This window comes from Sminthopsis crassicaudata, chromosome 1 (assembly GCF_048593235.1).
Source record: "Sminthopsis crassicaudata isolate SCR6 chromosome 1, ASM4859323v1, whole genome shotgun sequence".
Taxonomy (NCBI): domain Eukaryota; kingdom Metazoa; phylum Chordata; class Mammalia; order Dasyuromorphia; family Dasyuridae; genus Sminthopsis; species Sminthopsis crassicaudata.
In genome coordinates this window covers 71547103-71565805 of record NC_133617.1, presented here as the reverse complement: position 1 = coordinate 71565805, position 18703 = coordinate 71547103, and the positions used below count along the sequence as shown (strand labels likewise).

General features: G+C 51.4%; 2 protein-coding genes across 2 annotated transcripts; both read right to left on the bottom strand.

The window, feature by feature from the left end:
* Positions 1-1169: 1169 nt before the first annotated feature.
* RGL3 (ral guanine nucleotide dissociation stimulator like 3) lies at positions 1170-11857 on the bottom strand. Its single transcript, XM_074311158.1, has 19 exons — positions 11597-11857; positions 11360-11479; positions 10862-11082; positions 10465-10524; positions 9976-10229; positions 8673-8788; positions 6290-6505; positions 6088-6191; positions 5585-5669; positions 4861-4917; positions 4625-4711; positions 4277-4309; positions 4042-4163; positions 2911-3006; positions 2740-2808; positions 2548-2644; positions 2127-2294; positions 1864-1978; positions 1170-1381 (listed from the first exon to the last, which is right to left on the bottom strand). The coding sequence occupies exons 1-19, from the start codon at positions 11627-11629 to the stop codon at positions 1278-1280; spliced, it is 2157 nt and encodes a 718-aa protein (XP_074167259.1). The 5' UTR covers positions 11630-11857; the 3' UTR covers positions 1170-1277.
* A 655-nt stretch (positions 11858-12512) lies between these two features.
* ODAD3 (outer dynein arm docking complex subunit 3) lies at positions 12513-18333 on the bottom strand. The gene is made up of 13 exons (XM_074311186.1): positions 17730-18333; positions 17214-17335; positions 16857-16934; positions 16217-16387; positions 15702-15803; positions 15361-15486; positions 15020-15142; positions 14781-14936; positions 14191-14351; positions 13927-14083; positions 13552-13698; positions 13241-13325; positions 12513-13111 (listed from the first exon to the last, which is right to left on the bottom strand). The coding sequence occupies exons 1-13, from the start codon at positions 17902-17904 to the stop codon at positions 12984-12986; spliced, it is 1731 nt and encodes a 576-aa protein (XP_074167287.1). The 5' UTR covers positions 17905-18333; the 3' UTR covers positions 12513-12983.
* Between the last annotated feature and the right edge of the window lie 370 nt (positions 18334-18703).

The window sequence follows — 18703 nt, the reverse complement described above, 5'->3', positions numbered from 1 at the left end:
TGGGGAGTGCTGCTTTCAGTTCTGGGTCACCCATAGGGTTGTAGATTTGGAGCTGGCAGACACGTGGGAAATTACCTACACCCACATTTCATAAATGAGGGAACTGAGGTGTTTGTCCAAGAGAAGAGTCAAGATGTGAAAGCCAGGGGCACTGCTACTACAGCATTTGGATTTTTCAATTCTAGGGGAAAAAAGCCACTGCCAAGGTCACAAGGGCACCCTGGAGGGTGACTGGGGGATGGGTCCAGGAGGTATGTGAAGGAACTGGGGAGGTTTATCCTACAGAAGAGAAAATTTAGGAGGCACATGATCACCACATACTTCATTTTGACTAAAAGGCTGGCACATGGCAAGGTTAGACATGCTCTGCTTGGCCCCATAAGGCAAATTTTGGAATGACAGAAGGTTCAGGAAGGCAGATTTTAAATTAATGTAAAGAAAAATAGCCCCAAATTAGATCAAGAACAAAAAACAGAGGCTTTGAAGGAGGAGTTGGGGTGGGAGGGCTCCCAGGCAAGGCTGAGCACATTTTAGGAACATTATAAAATACATTCTTGCTCAGGGACACACTGCCCCCGAAGCTCTTTGCAGTGGGAACCTTTGTCTCCTCTCTGGGGACAGAACTCTGGAGCCGGGCTCCTGGGTCAGGCTGGAAGGCAGCTTCTGGCGGCTTCTTCTTCTTCTTTTTTTTTTTTTTTTTTTTTTTTTTTTGCTGAGACAATTGGGGTTAAGTGACTTGTCCAGGGTCACACAACTCAGAAGTGTTAAGTGTGAGATAAAGATTTGAATGCAGGTCCTTCTGCACCACCTAGCTCCCCCTCAGCTTCTGACTTCTAATCCTGTCTCCTCTGGCTGATTTTCTAAACCAACCCCAATCTTGTCTTTTTCTGCAAGGGACTGGGATTAGAAGGGATCTGTGGACCTAATGGGTCATAAAGAAGATGAAAGCAGAAAAAACCCCCCTCAAAAATGGATGCTGGACAATCCCAGATAAGACCCCTGCCCTTCCCACCCCAAAATGAGGTCTGGGTCCCAATGTGCACTAGTCCCATGGCGCCCACCCCCAGACACCCTGCCATCTAGTGGCCAGATCGAGGGCCCACACGTCCCGCCAACCCCTGCCCCTCCACTCGTCCTGTAGTTCCCAAGAGAGGACACGGAGACAAAGGTGCGGGACACCGAGATCATGTTGGGCTTTAGGTCAGCCAGACGCCCCCTCGGGATGGCCCAGGCTCGCTCTCAGCCTCGGAAAGGTCCAAGCCTGGCCATCCCCCCCATCAGGGTGGGGAACGCGCTCCCTCCTTCCTGCGCAGCACGAAATCCCCGGGACTGGCTGGGCTCATGGCATAGAACACGTTGGCGTTGTCTGGGATCAGGAGCTCTGCGGGTGGAAGGCCCACATGGGATCAAGTTGCATCGAGCCGGTGTGCTTATTCTGCGGCCTTTCCTTCCTCCCTGTACTATTTTTTACTTATGTAACAGGGAAGTGGGGTCTGAAGATCATAGACACAGAGCTCTTATTTGACAGAGGATGAACCGAGAGGGGGGCCATCATCTGAGCAAGCTCCTAAAAGGGGGTCTCTGGGTGTCTGGGGCACAGACCCCCCTCTGCACTAGTGACTTAGAGACTGGCACTAACTCCCTCCCCCCAGTGGGAAGTAGCTTTGTGCTGGAATTGTTTGTCCTAGAATGTGAGAGACTCCGGAGGAGGGCAGGGCAAGGCAGGGCCTCTGCCTCCTCAGAGGGTTGCTGGGAAAGGGGACACTGGCTTGGATTCTGCCGGAAGCCCCCCTGGCAGGGCTGGAGCCCCTGCCCCACCCCCAGCCCCCAGCCTCCATCCCGAGCCCTGAGGCACCTACTCACCCCGGTCCCCAGGCAGGACCTGGAACAGCTGATAGTCACGGGGCTGTGGCTGCTCGAGGTGCAGCTTCTGTAAGGCTCGGAGAACTACACCTGGTACTTTGTCCTGGCTAGTGAGCTGGGGGTGGGGGCGGGGAAAGAGTTCATGAGAAAGAGAAGTGGGGGAGGTGCTAGGGAGGGAGCACTGCTGCGGGTCAGAGAGAGGGAGGACACAAATGGGGTGGGAAGACAGCCTCTCACAGCTCCCCCCTTTGCTCTGTCCTCACCAAAATGCTCCGATAAAGGTTCCCAGGATCGTTGTCGATGCTGACTCTGATGACACAGGCATCTGGGGTCTGCTGCCCTGGGTGGGGAGCTCGAGCGCTGCTCCCAGGGGAGGCCGGGGCTGGCGGCAGCTCTGGGGCTTCCATTCCCAGAGGCAGCTCCGGGGGGCCCTGGGCAGGGGGAGAAGGGGCAGCCATCAGCAGGGTCCAGTCCAATCACACGTGCATCTGTACAACCCCCCACGCTCCCTCATCAGATGTTGGGGGGGTGCTTTTCCAGGAGATGATCTGCTCGAGATCATATGGTCAGCTGTAGGGTTAGGGTTAGAATGCAGGTCTCCCAGCTCTCAGTCCAAGTAGTTACAGCAGTAGTTTCCCCTCTTCACACAGATATGATATTGCATATATAGATAAGGTCATGCACCTTGTGGCCCAGACCAGTTGCCCCTGGGGATGGAGGAGGACTCAGGCTCAGGGGGTCCCCGTCTCCAGGGCTTGGTGGGTAGGAACCTGAAGAGAGACTAGGAGACACACAAAAATGAGAGGTGCTATTATTCCCTTACCTCCTGACCCTAACCTTGTCCTGAAACCCTCATTCTCTCCCCATCTGTCTTACCTGGGGCCAGGAGAGGGAGGGTCCCCGCACTGGTGGCTGGGAGAGGAGCCCCTTTCCCGAGACAGCTTCCTAAGAGTTGGGAGAGAGGCGTCAGATACAGCTTCAGGGGAAGTCCATGTTCCCCCAATCATTCCTGCTATAACTTCCACCCTAAGATTAAAATTGACTCACGCACTAAGCCTCTTAGTGAGACTTATCCTTCTCCGGATTCTGGGGGAGCTGGGACAGGAGGCAGCGGGGGGCTCAATCACCCGGGACAGGCGGTAACTGGGGGACATGGGAGTGAAAAAGGGGGACCAGAGTCAAATCACAGACTGGATCAATAGAGATGGGAGTCAGAGAGATGGGGCCAGGCAATAAGAATGAGGTTCAAAATTAGTCCATTAATTCCTTTATAACAATCCAATCGACATCCCTTATTTCTGCTCCAAATCCTCAATGTCTCCCTGCTGTCTAAAGGTCACTCTACCCTCCAAACCAAGTAAGGAAATCTCTGCACCGCATATGCCCTGTACCCCCCTTCTTTACCTTCCCCTTAACTTTTTCCTGTTAAATTCCCACCCATCCTTTAAAGCTAAGCTCAAATGCCGCCTCCTTCTCCAGGAAGTCCTTCCTCAATCAGAAATAACCTTCTCCTTCCTACCTCGGTAGTACAGTGCTTGCATCTCTCCAGTATAAGCCATATTTGTCTGTATTTATGTATTATCCCTGAACAAGACTGGGAGCTCTGTGAGGGAAGGAACTTGCCTTATCTAAGACTACCGAGAGCCTAGGATAGGGCTTTGCACTTGCTTAGCTGAAGTGTGTTTAGAACAAACCTGCCCAGAAACCCTGGGAAGTCTGTCTTACATCTGGCTTTTGGAAAACTAACTCGAGATTTGAAAGTTACAGAGCAAATGCTGATGCTCTGCTTTAGTAGGACTGGACACTCCCTGTCCCAGAAGAATCAGACTTAGACACCAGAGACAAGGACCATTTCGGAAGTGCCTCCTTGTATTCTGGGCACCGTGAGATGGATATAAGTCGGGGCTGGCTCTAAAAGAGCTCACAACAACCCAGCAAGGAGAAATGCACCACTTGGAAGGTGGAGGAAAAGGCGGGGAGAACTGGAAGGAGCAAGGCCAGAGGGGGGAAAGAGAAGGGCCCTAATAACAATAATATAATAGTGTGAGCTCGTTAAGCAGGTAGGTTAGGGGGACCCAGGGTCCAGACTTGATTCACAGGAGATTGTGATGCTGCAGGCAGTTGTGGTCTCCTCATGGAGCCAAGGAGGAGGAGGAAGCAGGGGATCACACACGTCACCTCTGCTCCTCGCTGAGGGGACGCTGGGCACGGAAGGCGGCAAGAACAGGCGGCCTCGATGGCAGGCTGTAGCTCCCACAGCGACGCTGAAGATGCTGGATCCGGGACAAGATCTCCCACTCCTTGGAAAAGGGAGGTGGGGTTCTTTCTGCTGGGCCTTCCTTCCCCCTCCCCCACCTCCCAGACATTCCTTCCACTGTCCCCCTCTTCCCCCCTTCTGCCCAGGCCCTCTTACCTTACGACGTTTCTCAAAGTTGATAAGATCTCCCTGGGGGTAGTGGAGGGGAAGCAAGACTGAGCCCAGAACTGAGCTCAGAGTTCCCAAGACAGCAAGGGACATGGGGATCATAGGACTCAGAGCTGGAAGGAACTTGAGACATCTAGACCCCCTCAAATTTACCCAGGAACCATCTGAGACCCAAGTGGAACTGCCTAAATGTACATCAAAGCCAAAGGTCTTACTACTCGGGATACGGTGCAGGGAAGGGAGCTCTAGGCTTCTGGAAAGGTTTCAGGAACAAGGATGACAGTGAAAGGAAAGGAGACTGGCATTGGGGAGTGGGAGCAGGGGTCAAGCTTTCACCTCCAATAGGTCAGGCAGAGCTGTGTCCAGCATGACAAGGTCAGTGAGGAAGGTGCCCAGGTAGGGGATAGGACCAGGAGGCACTTTCTGGAATGGATCAGAAGCTCAATCAATTCCCTTGGGCAATATTGTCCCAACCCTGATCCCACCTGTTCTATCATGTCTCCAAGTCCTAGTCCCACCTCTCCCAGAACCAGCTTCTCAGAGCCCTCCTCAAGTTCAATATAGTCTCTTACCAATGGAAGGACTCCTGGAGCAGTCTCCTCTTCAGGGGAAGATAAGGGGGCTTCTTCCTGGGATAGAAATGGGGGTAAAGAAAGAATCCCAAAGATAGAATCCTAATCCCTACTTTCAACAATTAAACTAGAGCCCCTAGGAGAAGAAAACCTACGTTTTGTGGAATGAAGGTTTAGCCACAAAGGTAAAAAATGTTGGGTACTGCAGGAAGAAGGTCTGTTTAGTGGAAAAATCAACAAATTTGAGGACAGATGAAAACTTCAAGGATCTTTTCTTTAAAAAGGCCAAATGAGGCAAGGGAGAGAAACACGAGGAACCCTGAGGGCTTGTCCACTAAGGAGTCCTAAAGTGGCCAAGGCTGAACTTCAGTGCTGGACAATGGGAAAGTATCAATTGTTTTCTGCCTGCCTTTGCATCCCTTCTAGAATTCCCAGACCCTCATCCCTGCTTCTAACTTAAGTGTTTCTATTCACACCCAAAAAATATTGCTTAAGTGCACTGCTAACTAAGCATGTGTCTACCGCCCTGAGCTATGCCTCCAGACTCGTCTACATTTATTATTTATTTATTAAACCCCTAATATGTGCCAGGCTGGTAACAAAGTACTTGGTACCTTGGCAATACCTGGGACCATGATACTCATTGTCCTCTAGATAGCTCCCTTCCCCTTTCAGCTGGAGTAGTCCCACCTCAGGAACCCCAGTGTCCAAGGCCCTTCTGTACCTGGGAGAGAATCTCTCGGCTATTAAGGTGATTGTTCTCATCAGAGAAAATATTGGAGAGTTTCCGGTATATGGACAGAGGTTCCCTAGGGAACAGAGAAAGAGTGAGCAAGGTCAAGATTGAGATAGCATCTTTATGAAGTCTCTGCTGGTCGGTTTCTATAGCCACAGCCTCTCAGAAGGGATGTCCAAAGTAATCTTCATTAGCTACCACCTGTTTACAACATCTGGGAGGGCCTTTTCTCTTTGAGTAGCTCATTGTATTTTTGCATGGCTGGGATTGCAGGGAAACTTCTCAAATCCTAAATCTTCCTCTTAGCAACCCAGTGTTCTTAGTTCTATCCTCCTCTGGTCCACATTCCCTGAAACAGTTTTCCAGTGTCCTTGCCCAATCCCATCTATCCCCGTCCTCGTTCCTCAGCCTAGTCTTGGATTATGTTAAGAAGGAAAGAGGTTGCCCGCTCTCTCTGGCTCACTCACAGCCCTCCCTGGCCAAGCCCTCACCGGCTCACAGCCGCCCAGCTCCTCTTGAGTCTGTATATTGGGTTGGACTGCAGTGCTGAAAGGATAGCCCTGAGGGAGGAAAAGTTCCTCAGCTTCCTACAGTACTGGGTGAGAAAAATTAGGCAATGTTAGATCCTGTTAGTCCATGCTGAAGACCCTTGGAGTCCCACCCATGGCCCCCTGGCTATTTTTAGCCCCACACCTGAGCAATGAAAATCCACTTCTCCAGGCGTTGGGCCCGATGGGGTGGGGACAGTCCTGGTCCTGCCAGCACAGAGCTCAGGACACAACTGGTTACTGCATTGAACTGGGCCACAGTGGCTCGAACAGAGGGGGCAGTCCCACGGCCCCCAGCTTTATCCCTGTGAGACCACACAGAACCCAGGCACTCCCAAAGGCATACTCGAGAAAAAAGTTCCTACAGGTTGAGGTAGAGGTGGGGAAAGATACAAAAGCATAAGATACAACCTCCCTGCATTGTTGGTCTCCTCACCGTAAATTACCCCCAATCTCCCCTGGGGCTCTAAGTCTGGGTAAGGGGGTAAGGGACCTCAGAACTATGAGGTCCAAGCATGGGGATGAAGAAGGTAAACATTCTTGCCCTATATAGCAGGTACAGATTAAGGAGGAGAGGGCCAGGGAAGTGTCCTTATTCTATCCTGCAGGATCAGAGAGTTGGAGACAGAGGTTCCTGCCCATGAGAGTAAGGGGGAACGTGTCCAGAGTGTACCATCCTTCTGTCCCACAGGATTGGGGGAAGGAACCAAGGTCAGGTGATCTTAGTCAGAAAATACCTCAGGGGTCACCTAGTCCACATCATACTTAAATCCCTCTATGATATATTGGTCAAGTAATTGTCTAGCCTTTGAAGACCTCCAATGAGAGGGAACTCGCTTCCTCCTGAGGCAGCCCATTACACTTGGGGACAGCTCCAATTGTTAGGGCAGCAAGTCAAATCTGCTTCTGCACATCCACCTATTGCTCTTAGTACTTGCCCTCTGGAATCAAGTAGAATATAGCTTGTCCTTCTCATGACAAATACTTCAATGATCATAGGTTTGAATCCTTCTGAAGACTAGAACTTCATACTAGAAGAGAACTCATTGGGCAGAGAGCCCACCCCCCCATCACTTTCTAGATAAGGAAACTGGGGCTTAGAGGGATTGTGACTTGCCTATGGTTGCAGAGACCACCAAACTGGAATTTGAAACCAAGACTTTAAATCTAGCACTTTTTGTACTATATTCCAGAAGACAGTAACATGTTCTTCCTGTAATCTCTTTTTCAGGCTAAATCTCCCTAATTCCTTTAACTGATCTTTTATGGAACAACCTTCAGGTCCTTAGTGTGCCCTGCTTAAATAATAACTCTGGGCCAGTTAGGGGATGCAGTGGATAGAGCTCTGGACCTAGAGTCAGGAGGACCTGAATTGAAATCCAGCCTCAGACACTAATTTAGCTATGTAACCTTAACCCCTCCCTCCAAGAAGCCAAACAAAAAAATGATTGTTGGAATCGCATCCAGATGTGGGACAATCAGAGTACAAATCTTGCCCCTCTCTCTGTGCTTCTAACTCCTTAATAAGTGGGCATATCATTTAACCTATCTTATGCTTCTTTTTTCATCTCTAAAATGAAGGCATCGGACCTCTAAAGTCCTCCCTCCAGCTGTAATCCTATCATTTGTAATCCTGGTGGAAGCTACCTGGTGCAGTGGATAGATTACTGGGCCCAGAGTCAGGAAGACTTTACTAAATTGTATGACAGTAGGCAAGCCATTTAACTTCTCTCTGCCTCAGCTGTAAAACAGGGATAATATTGGTACTTGCCTTCCAGGGTTGTTGAGGAAATAAAATGTTATATCTGTGAAGTACTTAGCAAACTTTAAAATGTTATATAAATGCTATTATCATCTTAGGATATTGTGATAGACTCTTAAAAGGACAACTAGGTGTTCTATTATACTCTTTATTCTACTCGTTTTGGTTTTAAAATCTCTACAAGTTATTTCTGTTCCATAGTCTGAATATCATTCCCTTTGCTATGAAAAACTGAAAAGTTGAGTAGTTTTGCCCTTCTTCAGAGAATCCATTATCTTCCCTCTCAAGTAATAGTTCTATACCTTTCTCTTTTTTTTTTCTTTTTCCCAGAGTAGTTAGGAAAAAAAAAAACCATCCAAATGTATACTTGTCCCAGCTGTTGCTCATTCTGAATTTTTTTGTACTCCAACACTATTAAGTGACTTTTATATTCACTTTCTGTTCTCTAGCTATCTTCCTATCTTTTCTGAAATTTTTCTAATATCTCAATTGGTCAAATAATTTCTTGTGCATCCATTCACACCCGTCTCTATAAACATGCTCTTTTCCTTTTCAGTGGCAATACTTTTCACTGGTTTTTCTTTGAGTCTTCAGAATTCCATTTCTTACTAATATTGGGCTGTTTTCTCTGTCAATTTTTATTCCATGAGAGCCCATCTTTTTTTCTGAACCTTTTGACATTTGTTCTCCCCAAATCTAAGGTGCATATTAGATCCCATCCTTATTCTAAGCAGCAGAATCAAGAGGAGCTGGAGGCTACCCTTACCATGTCCATCAGGGTCAGTTGCTCAGCTACCTCATCCACACTGAAATCCAGTAGCTCTGGGCCCTTCTTTATATGTTCTTCTTCTTCTTCCAGAGGGTTTTCTGGGCCTGGAGACCCTATAAGAGGAGTTAAAAAAGAGGCAAGAATGGTCCTTCCCCCTTTTAGAGAGGGGTGACATGTCAGAAGTGATCTCTGGTCTCAAAGTTCTCCTACAGCCATGGGAAGACTAGGAGAAGTGGTGTGAGAACAGGGTAAGAGAAGGAAACCTTCCTTTAGCCATAACTGGCCTTCAAAGAAATTCAGTCTCTAACATGGATGTGAGCCCCAAGAGACAAAGAGAAAGGGGGACATGGGAAAAGGAAAGAGGGATAGTAGGGGATTAGAAGGGAGGTCTGTGTCCCAAAATACATAGAAAAAAAGAGTCTACTGGACATGGAGTCAGAAGAGCTCACATCCTAGCTCTACTACTTCCTACCTGGGAAATAGAGTAGCTAAGTGGATGGAGTGCCAATCCCAGAGTCAAGAGGACCTGAGCTCAGACACTTCCTAGCTGGGTAAGGCTGGGCAACTCATTTAACCCCTGTTTGCCTCATCTATAAAAATGAACTGGAGAAGAAAAAGGCAAACCTTTCTGGCATCTTTCCTAAGAAAACCTCAAATGGGATCACAGAGTCGCACATAACTGAAACAACTTTTTCTTCTTCTGTCTGTATAGTGCTTTAAGCTAAAAAAAAAAAAATTAATATATATTTATTGCACTGAATCAGATCTGTAAAATGGAGGCACTGAACTGCATAATCATAAAGGCCCCTTCTAGCTCTATCCTTGGATAGAGGATAGAGGATCATAGGATCTATGATTTCAGCCTGGTTAGAAAAGGGAGTCTTTACCTTTCAAATAATATTAGTAATAGTAATATAAAATTCCTTAAGTACTTTTAGCAAAGCCTTTTCCTCACTATAACCTGGTGAGGTAAGGAGTAAGAGGCATTGTCCCCATTTTACAGATGAGAAAGCTGAGGTTCATGAGAGGTAAGGTGACTTAGCTAAGGTCACACAGCTAAGGTGTATCAAAGTTGGCACTGAAATCCAGGTTATTTATATGGCTCAGTTCTTTCTACTATGCTCACTCCTCCCAAAGGCACTCCTGGGGAAAAAAAAAAAAAAAAAAAAAAGTCTCCTTCCTCCTTCCCTGCCTGCCCCTTGCAGATTGGATTTGGAGTGAGCTGGCAATGCCCTTTTTCCAATCACTTAGGATGGCCACACCACAAGCAAAGAAATTGGTTGGGATGGGGAGGAGGTACCATAGTGGGAGGGTTCTGGAACCTCTGGGGCCTCCTTGGCCCCTGCTTCCTCCTCCTGGAGCTTCTTGGCCACCTCCTCTTCTTCCTCCTCTTGGAAGTGCTTCAGCAACCTTTCAGCTGCTTGGCTTTCTGGCCCGCCCGGTGCAGCCCAACTCAGAAAGGCACAAACCCGGACCAGGTTGCAGTGGGCAGGTGGATCTTTGAAGTCCTGGGGGTGATCCAGCAGCCAGGAGCCCAGCACAGACACCAAAGCCCTGTAGCCAAAGTCTAGCCTCAGATAGACCTCTGAGGCCCTTCTTATCATCTAGCGATGGACCCTTAAAATCAAACCACTAATTCTCTGAATCCCGGACTTCTCAAACTCAACCTCCAGTCCAGTCATTGACCTCTTACCTTTCACCCCCCAAAACCCCTAACCCAGCCTTGCATCCTCAGTACTTGGGAGACTCATCCAAGACTCATGGTGATGGTGGGAAAATGGGCACCAACCTGGACTCCTGCTCCTGGCTCAGATCCAAGTGACCTTGACCTTGTTCCTCCACTCCTTCCCTGAAACACCCCCCCCCCAGAAAGTATCAGTAAATGGAAACTGGAAGGGGGAGACAGGGTAAGAGGGAGACAGGTTTCACTAATTGGAGGATAAGGAAGTGTGTGGATGGAAGGCCAACAGGAAAGACTGATGCTAGAGGATAACAGGAGCAATCTTAAGGGTGACTGAGGGGTCATTGGAGTTGGGGAAAAGGGTAGTTACTGAAGGGGGGAAGTGACCCGAGAAGACAAGAGTAAGAGGGGGGAAGTACAGGAGGGAGACTCCAAAAGGAGACAAGAGAACCTGACGGATGGGCAGAGCGCTACAGAGATGGGGGCGAAAGGGGACCTCACTAACCCTTGGGGTCTTGGGGCCGGCGGCAACAAGAGACCCAGTACAAGGTCGGTGGGGACGAAGGCACGGTGCGTGGCCAGGAAGGCGGGCACAAAGGCTGGGTCCTGTTCATGATCCCCACGTACCAACTCCAGCACCAGCCGCTCCAGGGGCGCTGCGCGCAGCGCCCGAACTTTGCAGGTGCGATAGTGCACGAAATCTTCGGAACGCCCAGGATCCAGAGCCTTGAGGCGGTAGCCTCAGTCAGCCCCTGGCAGTGAGCACCCCAAAGCCCCTAGGATCCCGTCCTGCCCCACCTAGCTCCTATTCCTAGCTCCCAGACTCAAGCCTCGTACTCCCCCTTCACTACAGGCCTCCACCCCCACCTCCCTGCCCCCTGCCCGGGTCCTCACCTGGCCCCACCCCCTTGCCCCCTGCTCGGGTCCTCACCTGGCCCCACCTCCTACCCCCTGCGGGATTCTGCACCGGGCCGGGCCCCCTACTCGCAGCTGGGGTCCTCACCTGGCCCCGCCCCCTCCCTCGGCCCCGACTCGGGCCAGGCCGCTGGCTGCGTTGCCTCCGCAGGGTGACATTGTACACGGCTCCGTCCACCTCCTCTTCGCCCCATTCCTGGAGTGGCGCCTGTGGGGATCGGGAGGAGATTTGGGGTCTGCAGGTGACTTGAAGAAGTCCGAGGTCAGACTCAGCTTCCTGACCCTCTGGATGTTCTCATCCTGCCAGCCCCCTTGTCCCCGTTACCAGGGCGAGTTCCTTCCCCGAGGGCCGCTCCATGACTCGGACACCTGCAGCTGGCCACGCTCCGACTCCGGCTCCGACGGCGGCGGGACTGAGACGGAAGAGTGGCCGGAGCAGCTCGGAAGCGGAGCGCTCTGGCTCCAGCCGGGGGCGGGGTTGGGAGAGGGGTCTGCGAGGGGGGACGGCGGGGGAGGGGCGGGGGCGGGGGCTGGGGGGAGCTTTGGGACGAGGGCCTAGCCGCACGCCAGGATGGGGGTCACAGGATCAGGCGCTTAAAACTGCGGGCGGGGGGCGGGGTTGGGTGCGCCCCGATGACTGCCTAGGGTAGGTGGGTGCTGGGCGGGCTATTTCCACAACAACCATGATGGGCACACGGGACAGGAGGCCGGTCAGGAGGCGGGGAGTCCCAGCCACTGCCCACCTGGCCCAGGCCAAAACGGGAAGTACTTTCCAAACTTCCAGGAGCCTCTTTGTGGGGGGCGAGGGGGGATGTGTGGGAGGAAAGGTGCCCTTCAAATCCACACACCTGGAAAGCACCCCTCTCCCCACCCCCACCAGGACCTGAAACTTAATCTTTCTGTCTTGGCCAAGGTCTCCTTTCAGGCAGTCCTGGCCAATTTCAGTTTCTCTAAATCCCTGGTTATCTGTCTCTACTTATCTGTGTGACTGTGGGCAAGTCACAATCTCTGTGCCTGCTTCCTCATCTGTAAAATGGGCTTAACTACATTCTACATGGCTGTTGTGAGGATCAAATGGGATAATATGAAAAATTCTTGGTAAATCTTACAATCCTTTACAAATGTCAGCTAACACTGTGTGCTTCTGCATCCCTCCCTCTTTCCTTTGGGACCAGAGCCAGAGACCCTTTCTCCCAGCACCAGAGGCCCCTGACAGGCAGACACAGGAACACAGCTCAGGCTCCTTTGTAACTTTTATTGCCTGATTTAAAAAATGACCACTGGGAGGCGGGCAGTGAACCCTGAGTGTAATACAGGGCCTTTGAGACCTTCCCAGTCCTAGGAGATTTATGATTGATGGTGGGAACAGTCAGGAACTAGGTCCCACCTCTCCTAAGCCAGGCCAGCAAGGCCCCCGAGCCTGCCTCCCAAGGGACAGGAACATTGCTACTCTCCCAGGCCTTAGGGGTGGGAAAAGGCTCCAAACCGTTCTTGCCCAGCTCTGCAGGCTAAAGCTTATTCCTAGGTAGGAGGGAAGCCAGATCATCTAGCTAGGTCGTGAAGAAGGGGAGAGGAGCCAAGTCCACCATTTGGGCCCTCCAGAAAGAACCTGGGGCTGGGCAGGGCCATGAGATGCTTTAACTGGCCCAGATTAGGGTTTGCGACTGCCCCCCTAGAGGGGCGCTAGCAACCAGGCCAGGAGGATGTGGCGTCTATGACCGCCGGCGGGATCGACCTCGGCCTTTCTTCTTGCTTTTGGACTCTATGAGCTTCTGAGACTGGAACTTCAAGGATGCTCGGGTCACTATTTCCCCAGTATCATCTTCACTCTCTTCCTCATCTGGGGGAGACATGAGTAGGACAAGGAGGCATTAGGGCACTTCCTTCCATCATATCCACGTGCATTGCTCCTTGCCTGCTCCAGGCTCTTTGCTCCAGCCCTCTCCCCACCTAATCCAGGCTGACTCACCAAAGAACTTATCCTTGGCAGTGGCTGTGGGCAGCACAATGCGGGTGTTGCGCAGGGGAAGCTTCCCCTCCAAGGTGGCATAATACTGGAGAAAGAAAGGACAGAGTAAGGGGCTGCTAGGGGAAAGCACGGGAAGGAAATAATGCATTTTCTAAGCAGCTACTTTGTACCAAGCACTGTGCCAAGTGCTTTACCAGTATCCCCACTGAACAATGTGGAGGAGGGATTTAAAACTCCAGGAGCAGGGGGGCATGATGGAAAGAGGGAAAATCTGGAATAGTTCCCCATAGAAACCCTTGCCGGGCTCCTACCTCCCGCTCAGCAAGCTTTTGCAGTAGTTCTGGTACATTGCGTTCCTCCATTTCGCTCTGAAGCTTGAGCACCTTCTCCTCAACCTGAGCCATGAGGTCCAGCACATAATCTGGGGCACTGGGGTTTAGCTCCTTTTTGCTTTTCTCCTAGGAGATGTGGTTGGGAGAAACCGAGGACTCAGGAAATTTGTGGCTCATGCCTCAAAAAGAAGAAATGACGGGGAGAAAGGAGGGACTGGGAGCGTCTATGGGATATCCAGGGAAAGTGGGGGGTATTAAGCATCAAGGGGTAACTTTTGAAGTTGGACAAATAGGAGCCTTGAAAGGCTGGGGTAGGGCAAATCTAGGGCTTGGAGGATGGATTTGTATGTATACCACAGGGATATGCTGCAATTTTTCAGCCAGGTGCTCAATCCCAGCCTTGGCAGTTTGCAGTGCAAGAATAGTATTTTGCATGTCCTCCTTAGCTTCTGCTACTTGTTTCTCTTGGGTGTCCAGATTTTCTTGCAGCTCCGAGACAATCTGCTTGTGCCTGGTTTGAGGGGGAAGGGGAAGAATAGGTGTGGAGGGGCCTTGGGAAATCCTAAAGTGTCCCACCCAATCCCTGCCCCATCTAGCAGTCTCTCCCTTCCTTCTGACCTGATGGCCTTGGTCTCGCCAGAATACTTGAGCTGAGTGAGCTCTTGCTGCAGACGCTTCTTGTCGACTTTCAGCGTGGTGAGCGTCACTTGGTTATCTTGCTTCAGGGTCTCCAGATGAGTGAAAGTCTCATTCTGGGCCAGGAACCTGTGTACCACAGACTGCCCCCCAGCCCCATCTGCTCGCTCAGGGTCATAGACATACCTAAGAGAGCCCAGCCTACATTCCTTCCCACCTGGTTAGACATGGATTAGAAATAGAATTGGTCTCAGACACTGGAACATATTGGCTATCTAACCTACCTACCCCCAGGGTAACAGGGCATGAGACACAGAAAGGGAGAGACAGAGACAGGACACAGAGAGACAGAGGATCAGAGCTTCATGAATCTTCTATAAATCTTCTAGGCTATTCTACATCTTGTCTAGAGTTGAAGGTGTCCCTCCATTTATGGGTGCTTATTTCCTCATGTGTTTGGACCCCCAGGGAACTCTACAGCCTTAAGTCTTATTTCCCCCAGCTAGAGTACCCTTCCCCAGTTAGGTAGGGTCAGTGGACAAAGCCTCCCCTTCCCCTGTGCAGTGACTCACACTGGGGTCAGATATGCCGGTGGCAACCTTGATCTTATCAAAGGCAGCCTCTGTCTGGTACGTTTCCCAGCGGTTCTTTAATTTGCCTTTTTTTGTCCCCTGGGCGTCTGTAAACATTTCTTCAGACCGAAGAGCTACTTGATCTCGCTGCTGAGTCTGTGGGTACAATAGGTAGCATGAAGGCAGGGTCTTCATTTCTCCTGCCATCCCCGGCCTCCTCTGAAGCTGAGTCTACACACCTTCCTCTCAATCCGCTCATTCTGAAGCTTCTTCTCTTCTGTTCGCTTCTTGGCTTCCAGCAATACCCTGTCTCTCTCCTTCTTATCTCTGAATAAGTTTTCCTCCAGCTTCTGAAGTTCACTCTGGGTGGGGAAGAAGGTGGCAAGAATATCAGTGAGAGGATTAGGCAGTTCATGGGAGCCGAGTGACAGGGTTCTGGCCCCTGGAACAAAGGAAAGGGTCTGTTGCTCACATACACATGGCCCTTCCTCCAGGACCAGCTTTGGCACCAGGAGCTCAGGAGGCTGGATTCACCGGCTTATGGGGTCTAAGTGTGTCTCAGAATGAGACTACGGCATACCTTAGCAGCATCCCGAGCATTTGTGGCTTCCTGGGTCACAGAGTGCAGCTCTGCTAATTCACGCTTTAGTCGAATGACTTCAGCCTCCATTGCATCCAGTCTGTTCTCAAAGTTCAGGCTCTCATCCTGGGAACCGGGAGAGGGGAGGGCCAGGCTGGAGTGCAGGAGCCAGGGAAGAGGGCCCAGAGTCTTCCCCAATCCTCACCAGAGAGCCAAGCCCCCCCTAACATCATCTATGTCTACAATGCAATTTCCTCACACTAAGGTTCACTTATGGGACCCCACCACACACACATCTAGCTGATTCGTATTCATTCTGCCTCATGTTCCCAAGGCCGCACCTGCATATAAGCCTTCAGCTGCAGGTAAACTCGAGTGATGTGTTCTGCTTCAGCAGCCTTCAGCTTGGCCTTTTCCAGTCGATTTTCCAGGTTTCGAATAGTCTGGGGGAGAGATGGCAGCGATTGGCCCCTTCTCTCCAGATCAATGATGAACTCTCTGGTCCCATAACCCAAAGCTTTTTAAAGAGACCCCTTATAGGATAACGAACATGGAGCTCATGAGAAATTTGGCAGCAGTAAGGAGTATCAAACATTTCACCAAGATGCAATTCTTTATGTAAAAATAAACAAGCATGTTCTTCTCACTAGTAAAACATATCTCTCTATATACACACCAAAAAGTTTTTAAATAAAATTTTTATGATTTATTATCAATAAATGTTTGAGTTGGATGTCTATTTTATATACCTGGGTCAAGTAAAAACTTCTCAGGAAAAAGGAGTGGAGAAGCCCTGCCATAACCCACCCATGTTCTTGCTCCCGTGTGCTTTGGTCCTGCTGGACCTAATTCCCACCTTTGCCACCTCATTGTCAGTGTCTTGAAATTCATTTGTCTCCAGCTCTCGAAGTGAATATTGCAGCTGGAGTTCTGCTATTCGGTGCTGCCGCTGTTCTGCCTCATGTCGGAGGGCATTTAGCTGTTTCATCTTCTCATTTAGCCGGTAATCCACAAGGGCAAGGGCGCACTGCGGGGTCAAGATGGCACGGAAGATGTGTAGACAACTGACACACACATGTACATGTACAGCATGGATACACATACAGCCATACATACAATAACATACATACATCACACCCGCACACATATAGCCCATGCACAGTACATACACGGCATGTGTTACACGTGGGTGTGGCTACATGCATGCACCATCATGTTATGTGCTGCATGAGTGGAAGTGCATGAGTGCATTGCGTGTGCGCACGTATGCATGTGTGTGCATTGCGTGTGCGCACGTATGCATGTGTGTATGTATGCATGTGTGTGCATGTATGCATGTGTGCGCATGTGCGCGTGAGTGTGTGCATGTATGCATGTGTGTGCGTGGGCGTGTACATGCACGTACATTTCACATTTTAGATCTGAGTCAGGATCTGTAGCAGGAGCTCCTGGGAGCCTGCAGGTGGCTGTCCTGCTGTGTTCCCCCTGTCACCTACCTCCCCATCCTTGTTTTTCAGATAGGGTTTTTCCTCCGTCCACTCTCGGATGATCCAGCGGACCACTCTCTCCTCACCCTGGGAAGCCAAGAAACCAGAAGCGTTTCTGACCCCTCCCACCCCGCGCTTGTTTCCCTACAGGCAGGGGCGTCATTCATGTGGATGTCCGAGTGCCTGGGAAGCAAAGTTCTCCCTCCCCGCGGAGAAGAACGGGAAGGAGCCTCGCTTTCCTGACACAAGCTGCTCCTGTGACCCGGGCCGTGGTGGAGGCCGCCGTCAGTGGAGCATGGGAGCCTCCTCCCCCTTGCTCCCCCCACCCAGGCCCTTCCTTTCAGCTCCCTCAGGTTCAGCCCTCACACTGAACAAGTCCGCCAGCTTCTGGTACTTTATCCTGTTCTCTTCTCGAAGACGTTTAATAGTTTCCTTGTTCTTTTTGATGGTCCATTGAGTGCTCTCATAGACGGACTTACGGTCGCCCTCTGGGGGCAAAGTGGAGTGTGAGCACCCCCATCCTCCCTCCTCCCCTCCCCCACCAGCTCTGGCCCCACCCCAGAGACCCCATATTTCCTGCTCCTGGATCTCTCCTTCCGCCTCCCGTTAGCTGGCTCCTTGCCCTTCTCTCCCGCGCCCTTCCCCACGGGATCCTCCGTGTCAGCGCCCATCCTTGGTCCCCCTCAGCTGGGAACTCCACGTTCCCTCCCCCGCCTTGCCTGACTCCTTTCAGACATCCCGTCCTACCCATCCTTCCCCATCCCCGTCCCCCTCTCTGCGGATCTCTCCCCCTGATAGCCTAGTCCATATCTCCTGTGACTGATTCTGCCCGGGACCACTCGGCCGGCCCGCTCCTCTTCTCCTTGTCCCCTCCGCGCTTACCCAGCATTTGGATTTTCCTGTGCAGCTCATTGATCTGCACGTGGACTGGAGGCTTGACTCCAGGGTGGATGGGCGGTGGGCGGCTCTGCGGAATTTTTGGCGGACGCCGGGACCGCGACGAGAGGGAGCCGAGCTTGGGGTAGGGGGAGGGAGCCGGGGAGTGCAGGGGAACCATGCTTAAGCCTTGGCAAAGGAGTCCTCCTTAGCCTCCGGATAAAGGGCAGGATGGAGCCTGCCCTGGGGGAGGGGCAGAAATTAGCCTGTAGAGGGGAGCAGGTTGTGGCCAAGCGCGTGGGACTTAGAAAATGGGGAGCGTGTCCCGGGAAGTCAGAGAAGAAGCCCAGGCGAGAGAAGGGGAAATAAAGGTTGAAGTTCCGGGTAGAAGAGAGGGTTTCTGAAGGCTTATTCCCAGGGTTCGGGGAAGGGCTGTCCCCGGACAAGAGGAAACTATGGGAAAAGCGAGCGCCTGGACATTCCTGGAAGGAGCTCTGCTGGCGCCTGAGGCTCAGATTCGAGGGTCCTTGGGACTCCCACCCAGACTACGTCCAGATGGAGCCTCTCAGCATCTGTCTCTGTTGCTAGGAAACCCTCTCCCCCTTCTCCCGCCAGCCGCTACCATGGAAACCGGCCGCGTCCCACGCGATCGTTCCCATTGGCTGATGCTGCTTCACGGGGACGGGAAGTGGGATCAGCCTTAAAATTGGGCGGGGCATTCTGGGAAAGAAGGAAGGAGGGAGGGAAGGGTGGCGGGGCCCGACTGCCAAATGATCTCGGGTCTCCAGTCTTTGGAGATTGAGCCAGAACTATCAGTGATGCCAGGGGAAGAGGACAGAGGGATTTTTCATTCATTTCTGCCTTTTCAGCTCCGCTATCAAGATGGCGCCTACAGCCGCCATTAAGCGCGAGACCCCTCCCCCTCTCCCCCGACTCTTACTGTCCTACCCAAGATGGCTGCTAGGGCTTGAGATTCATTT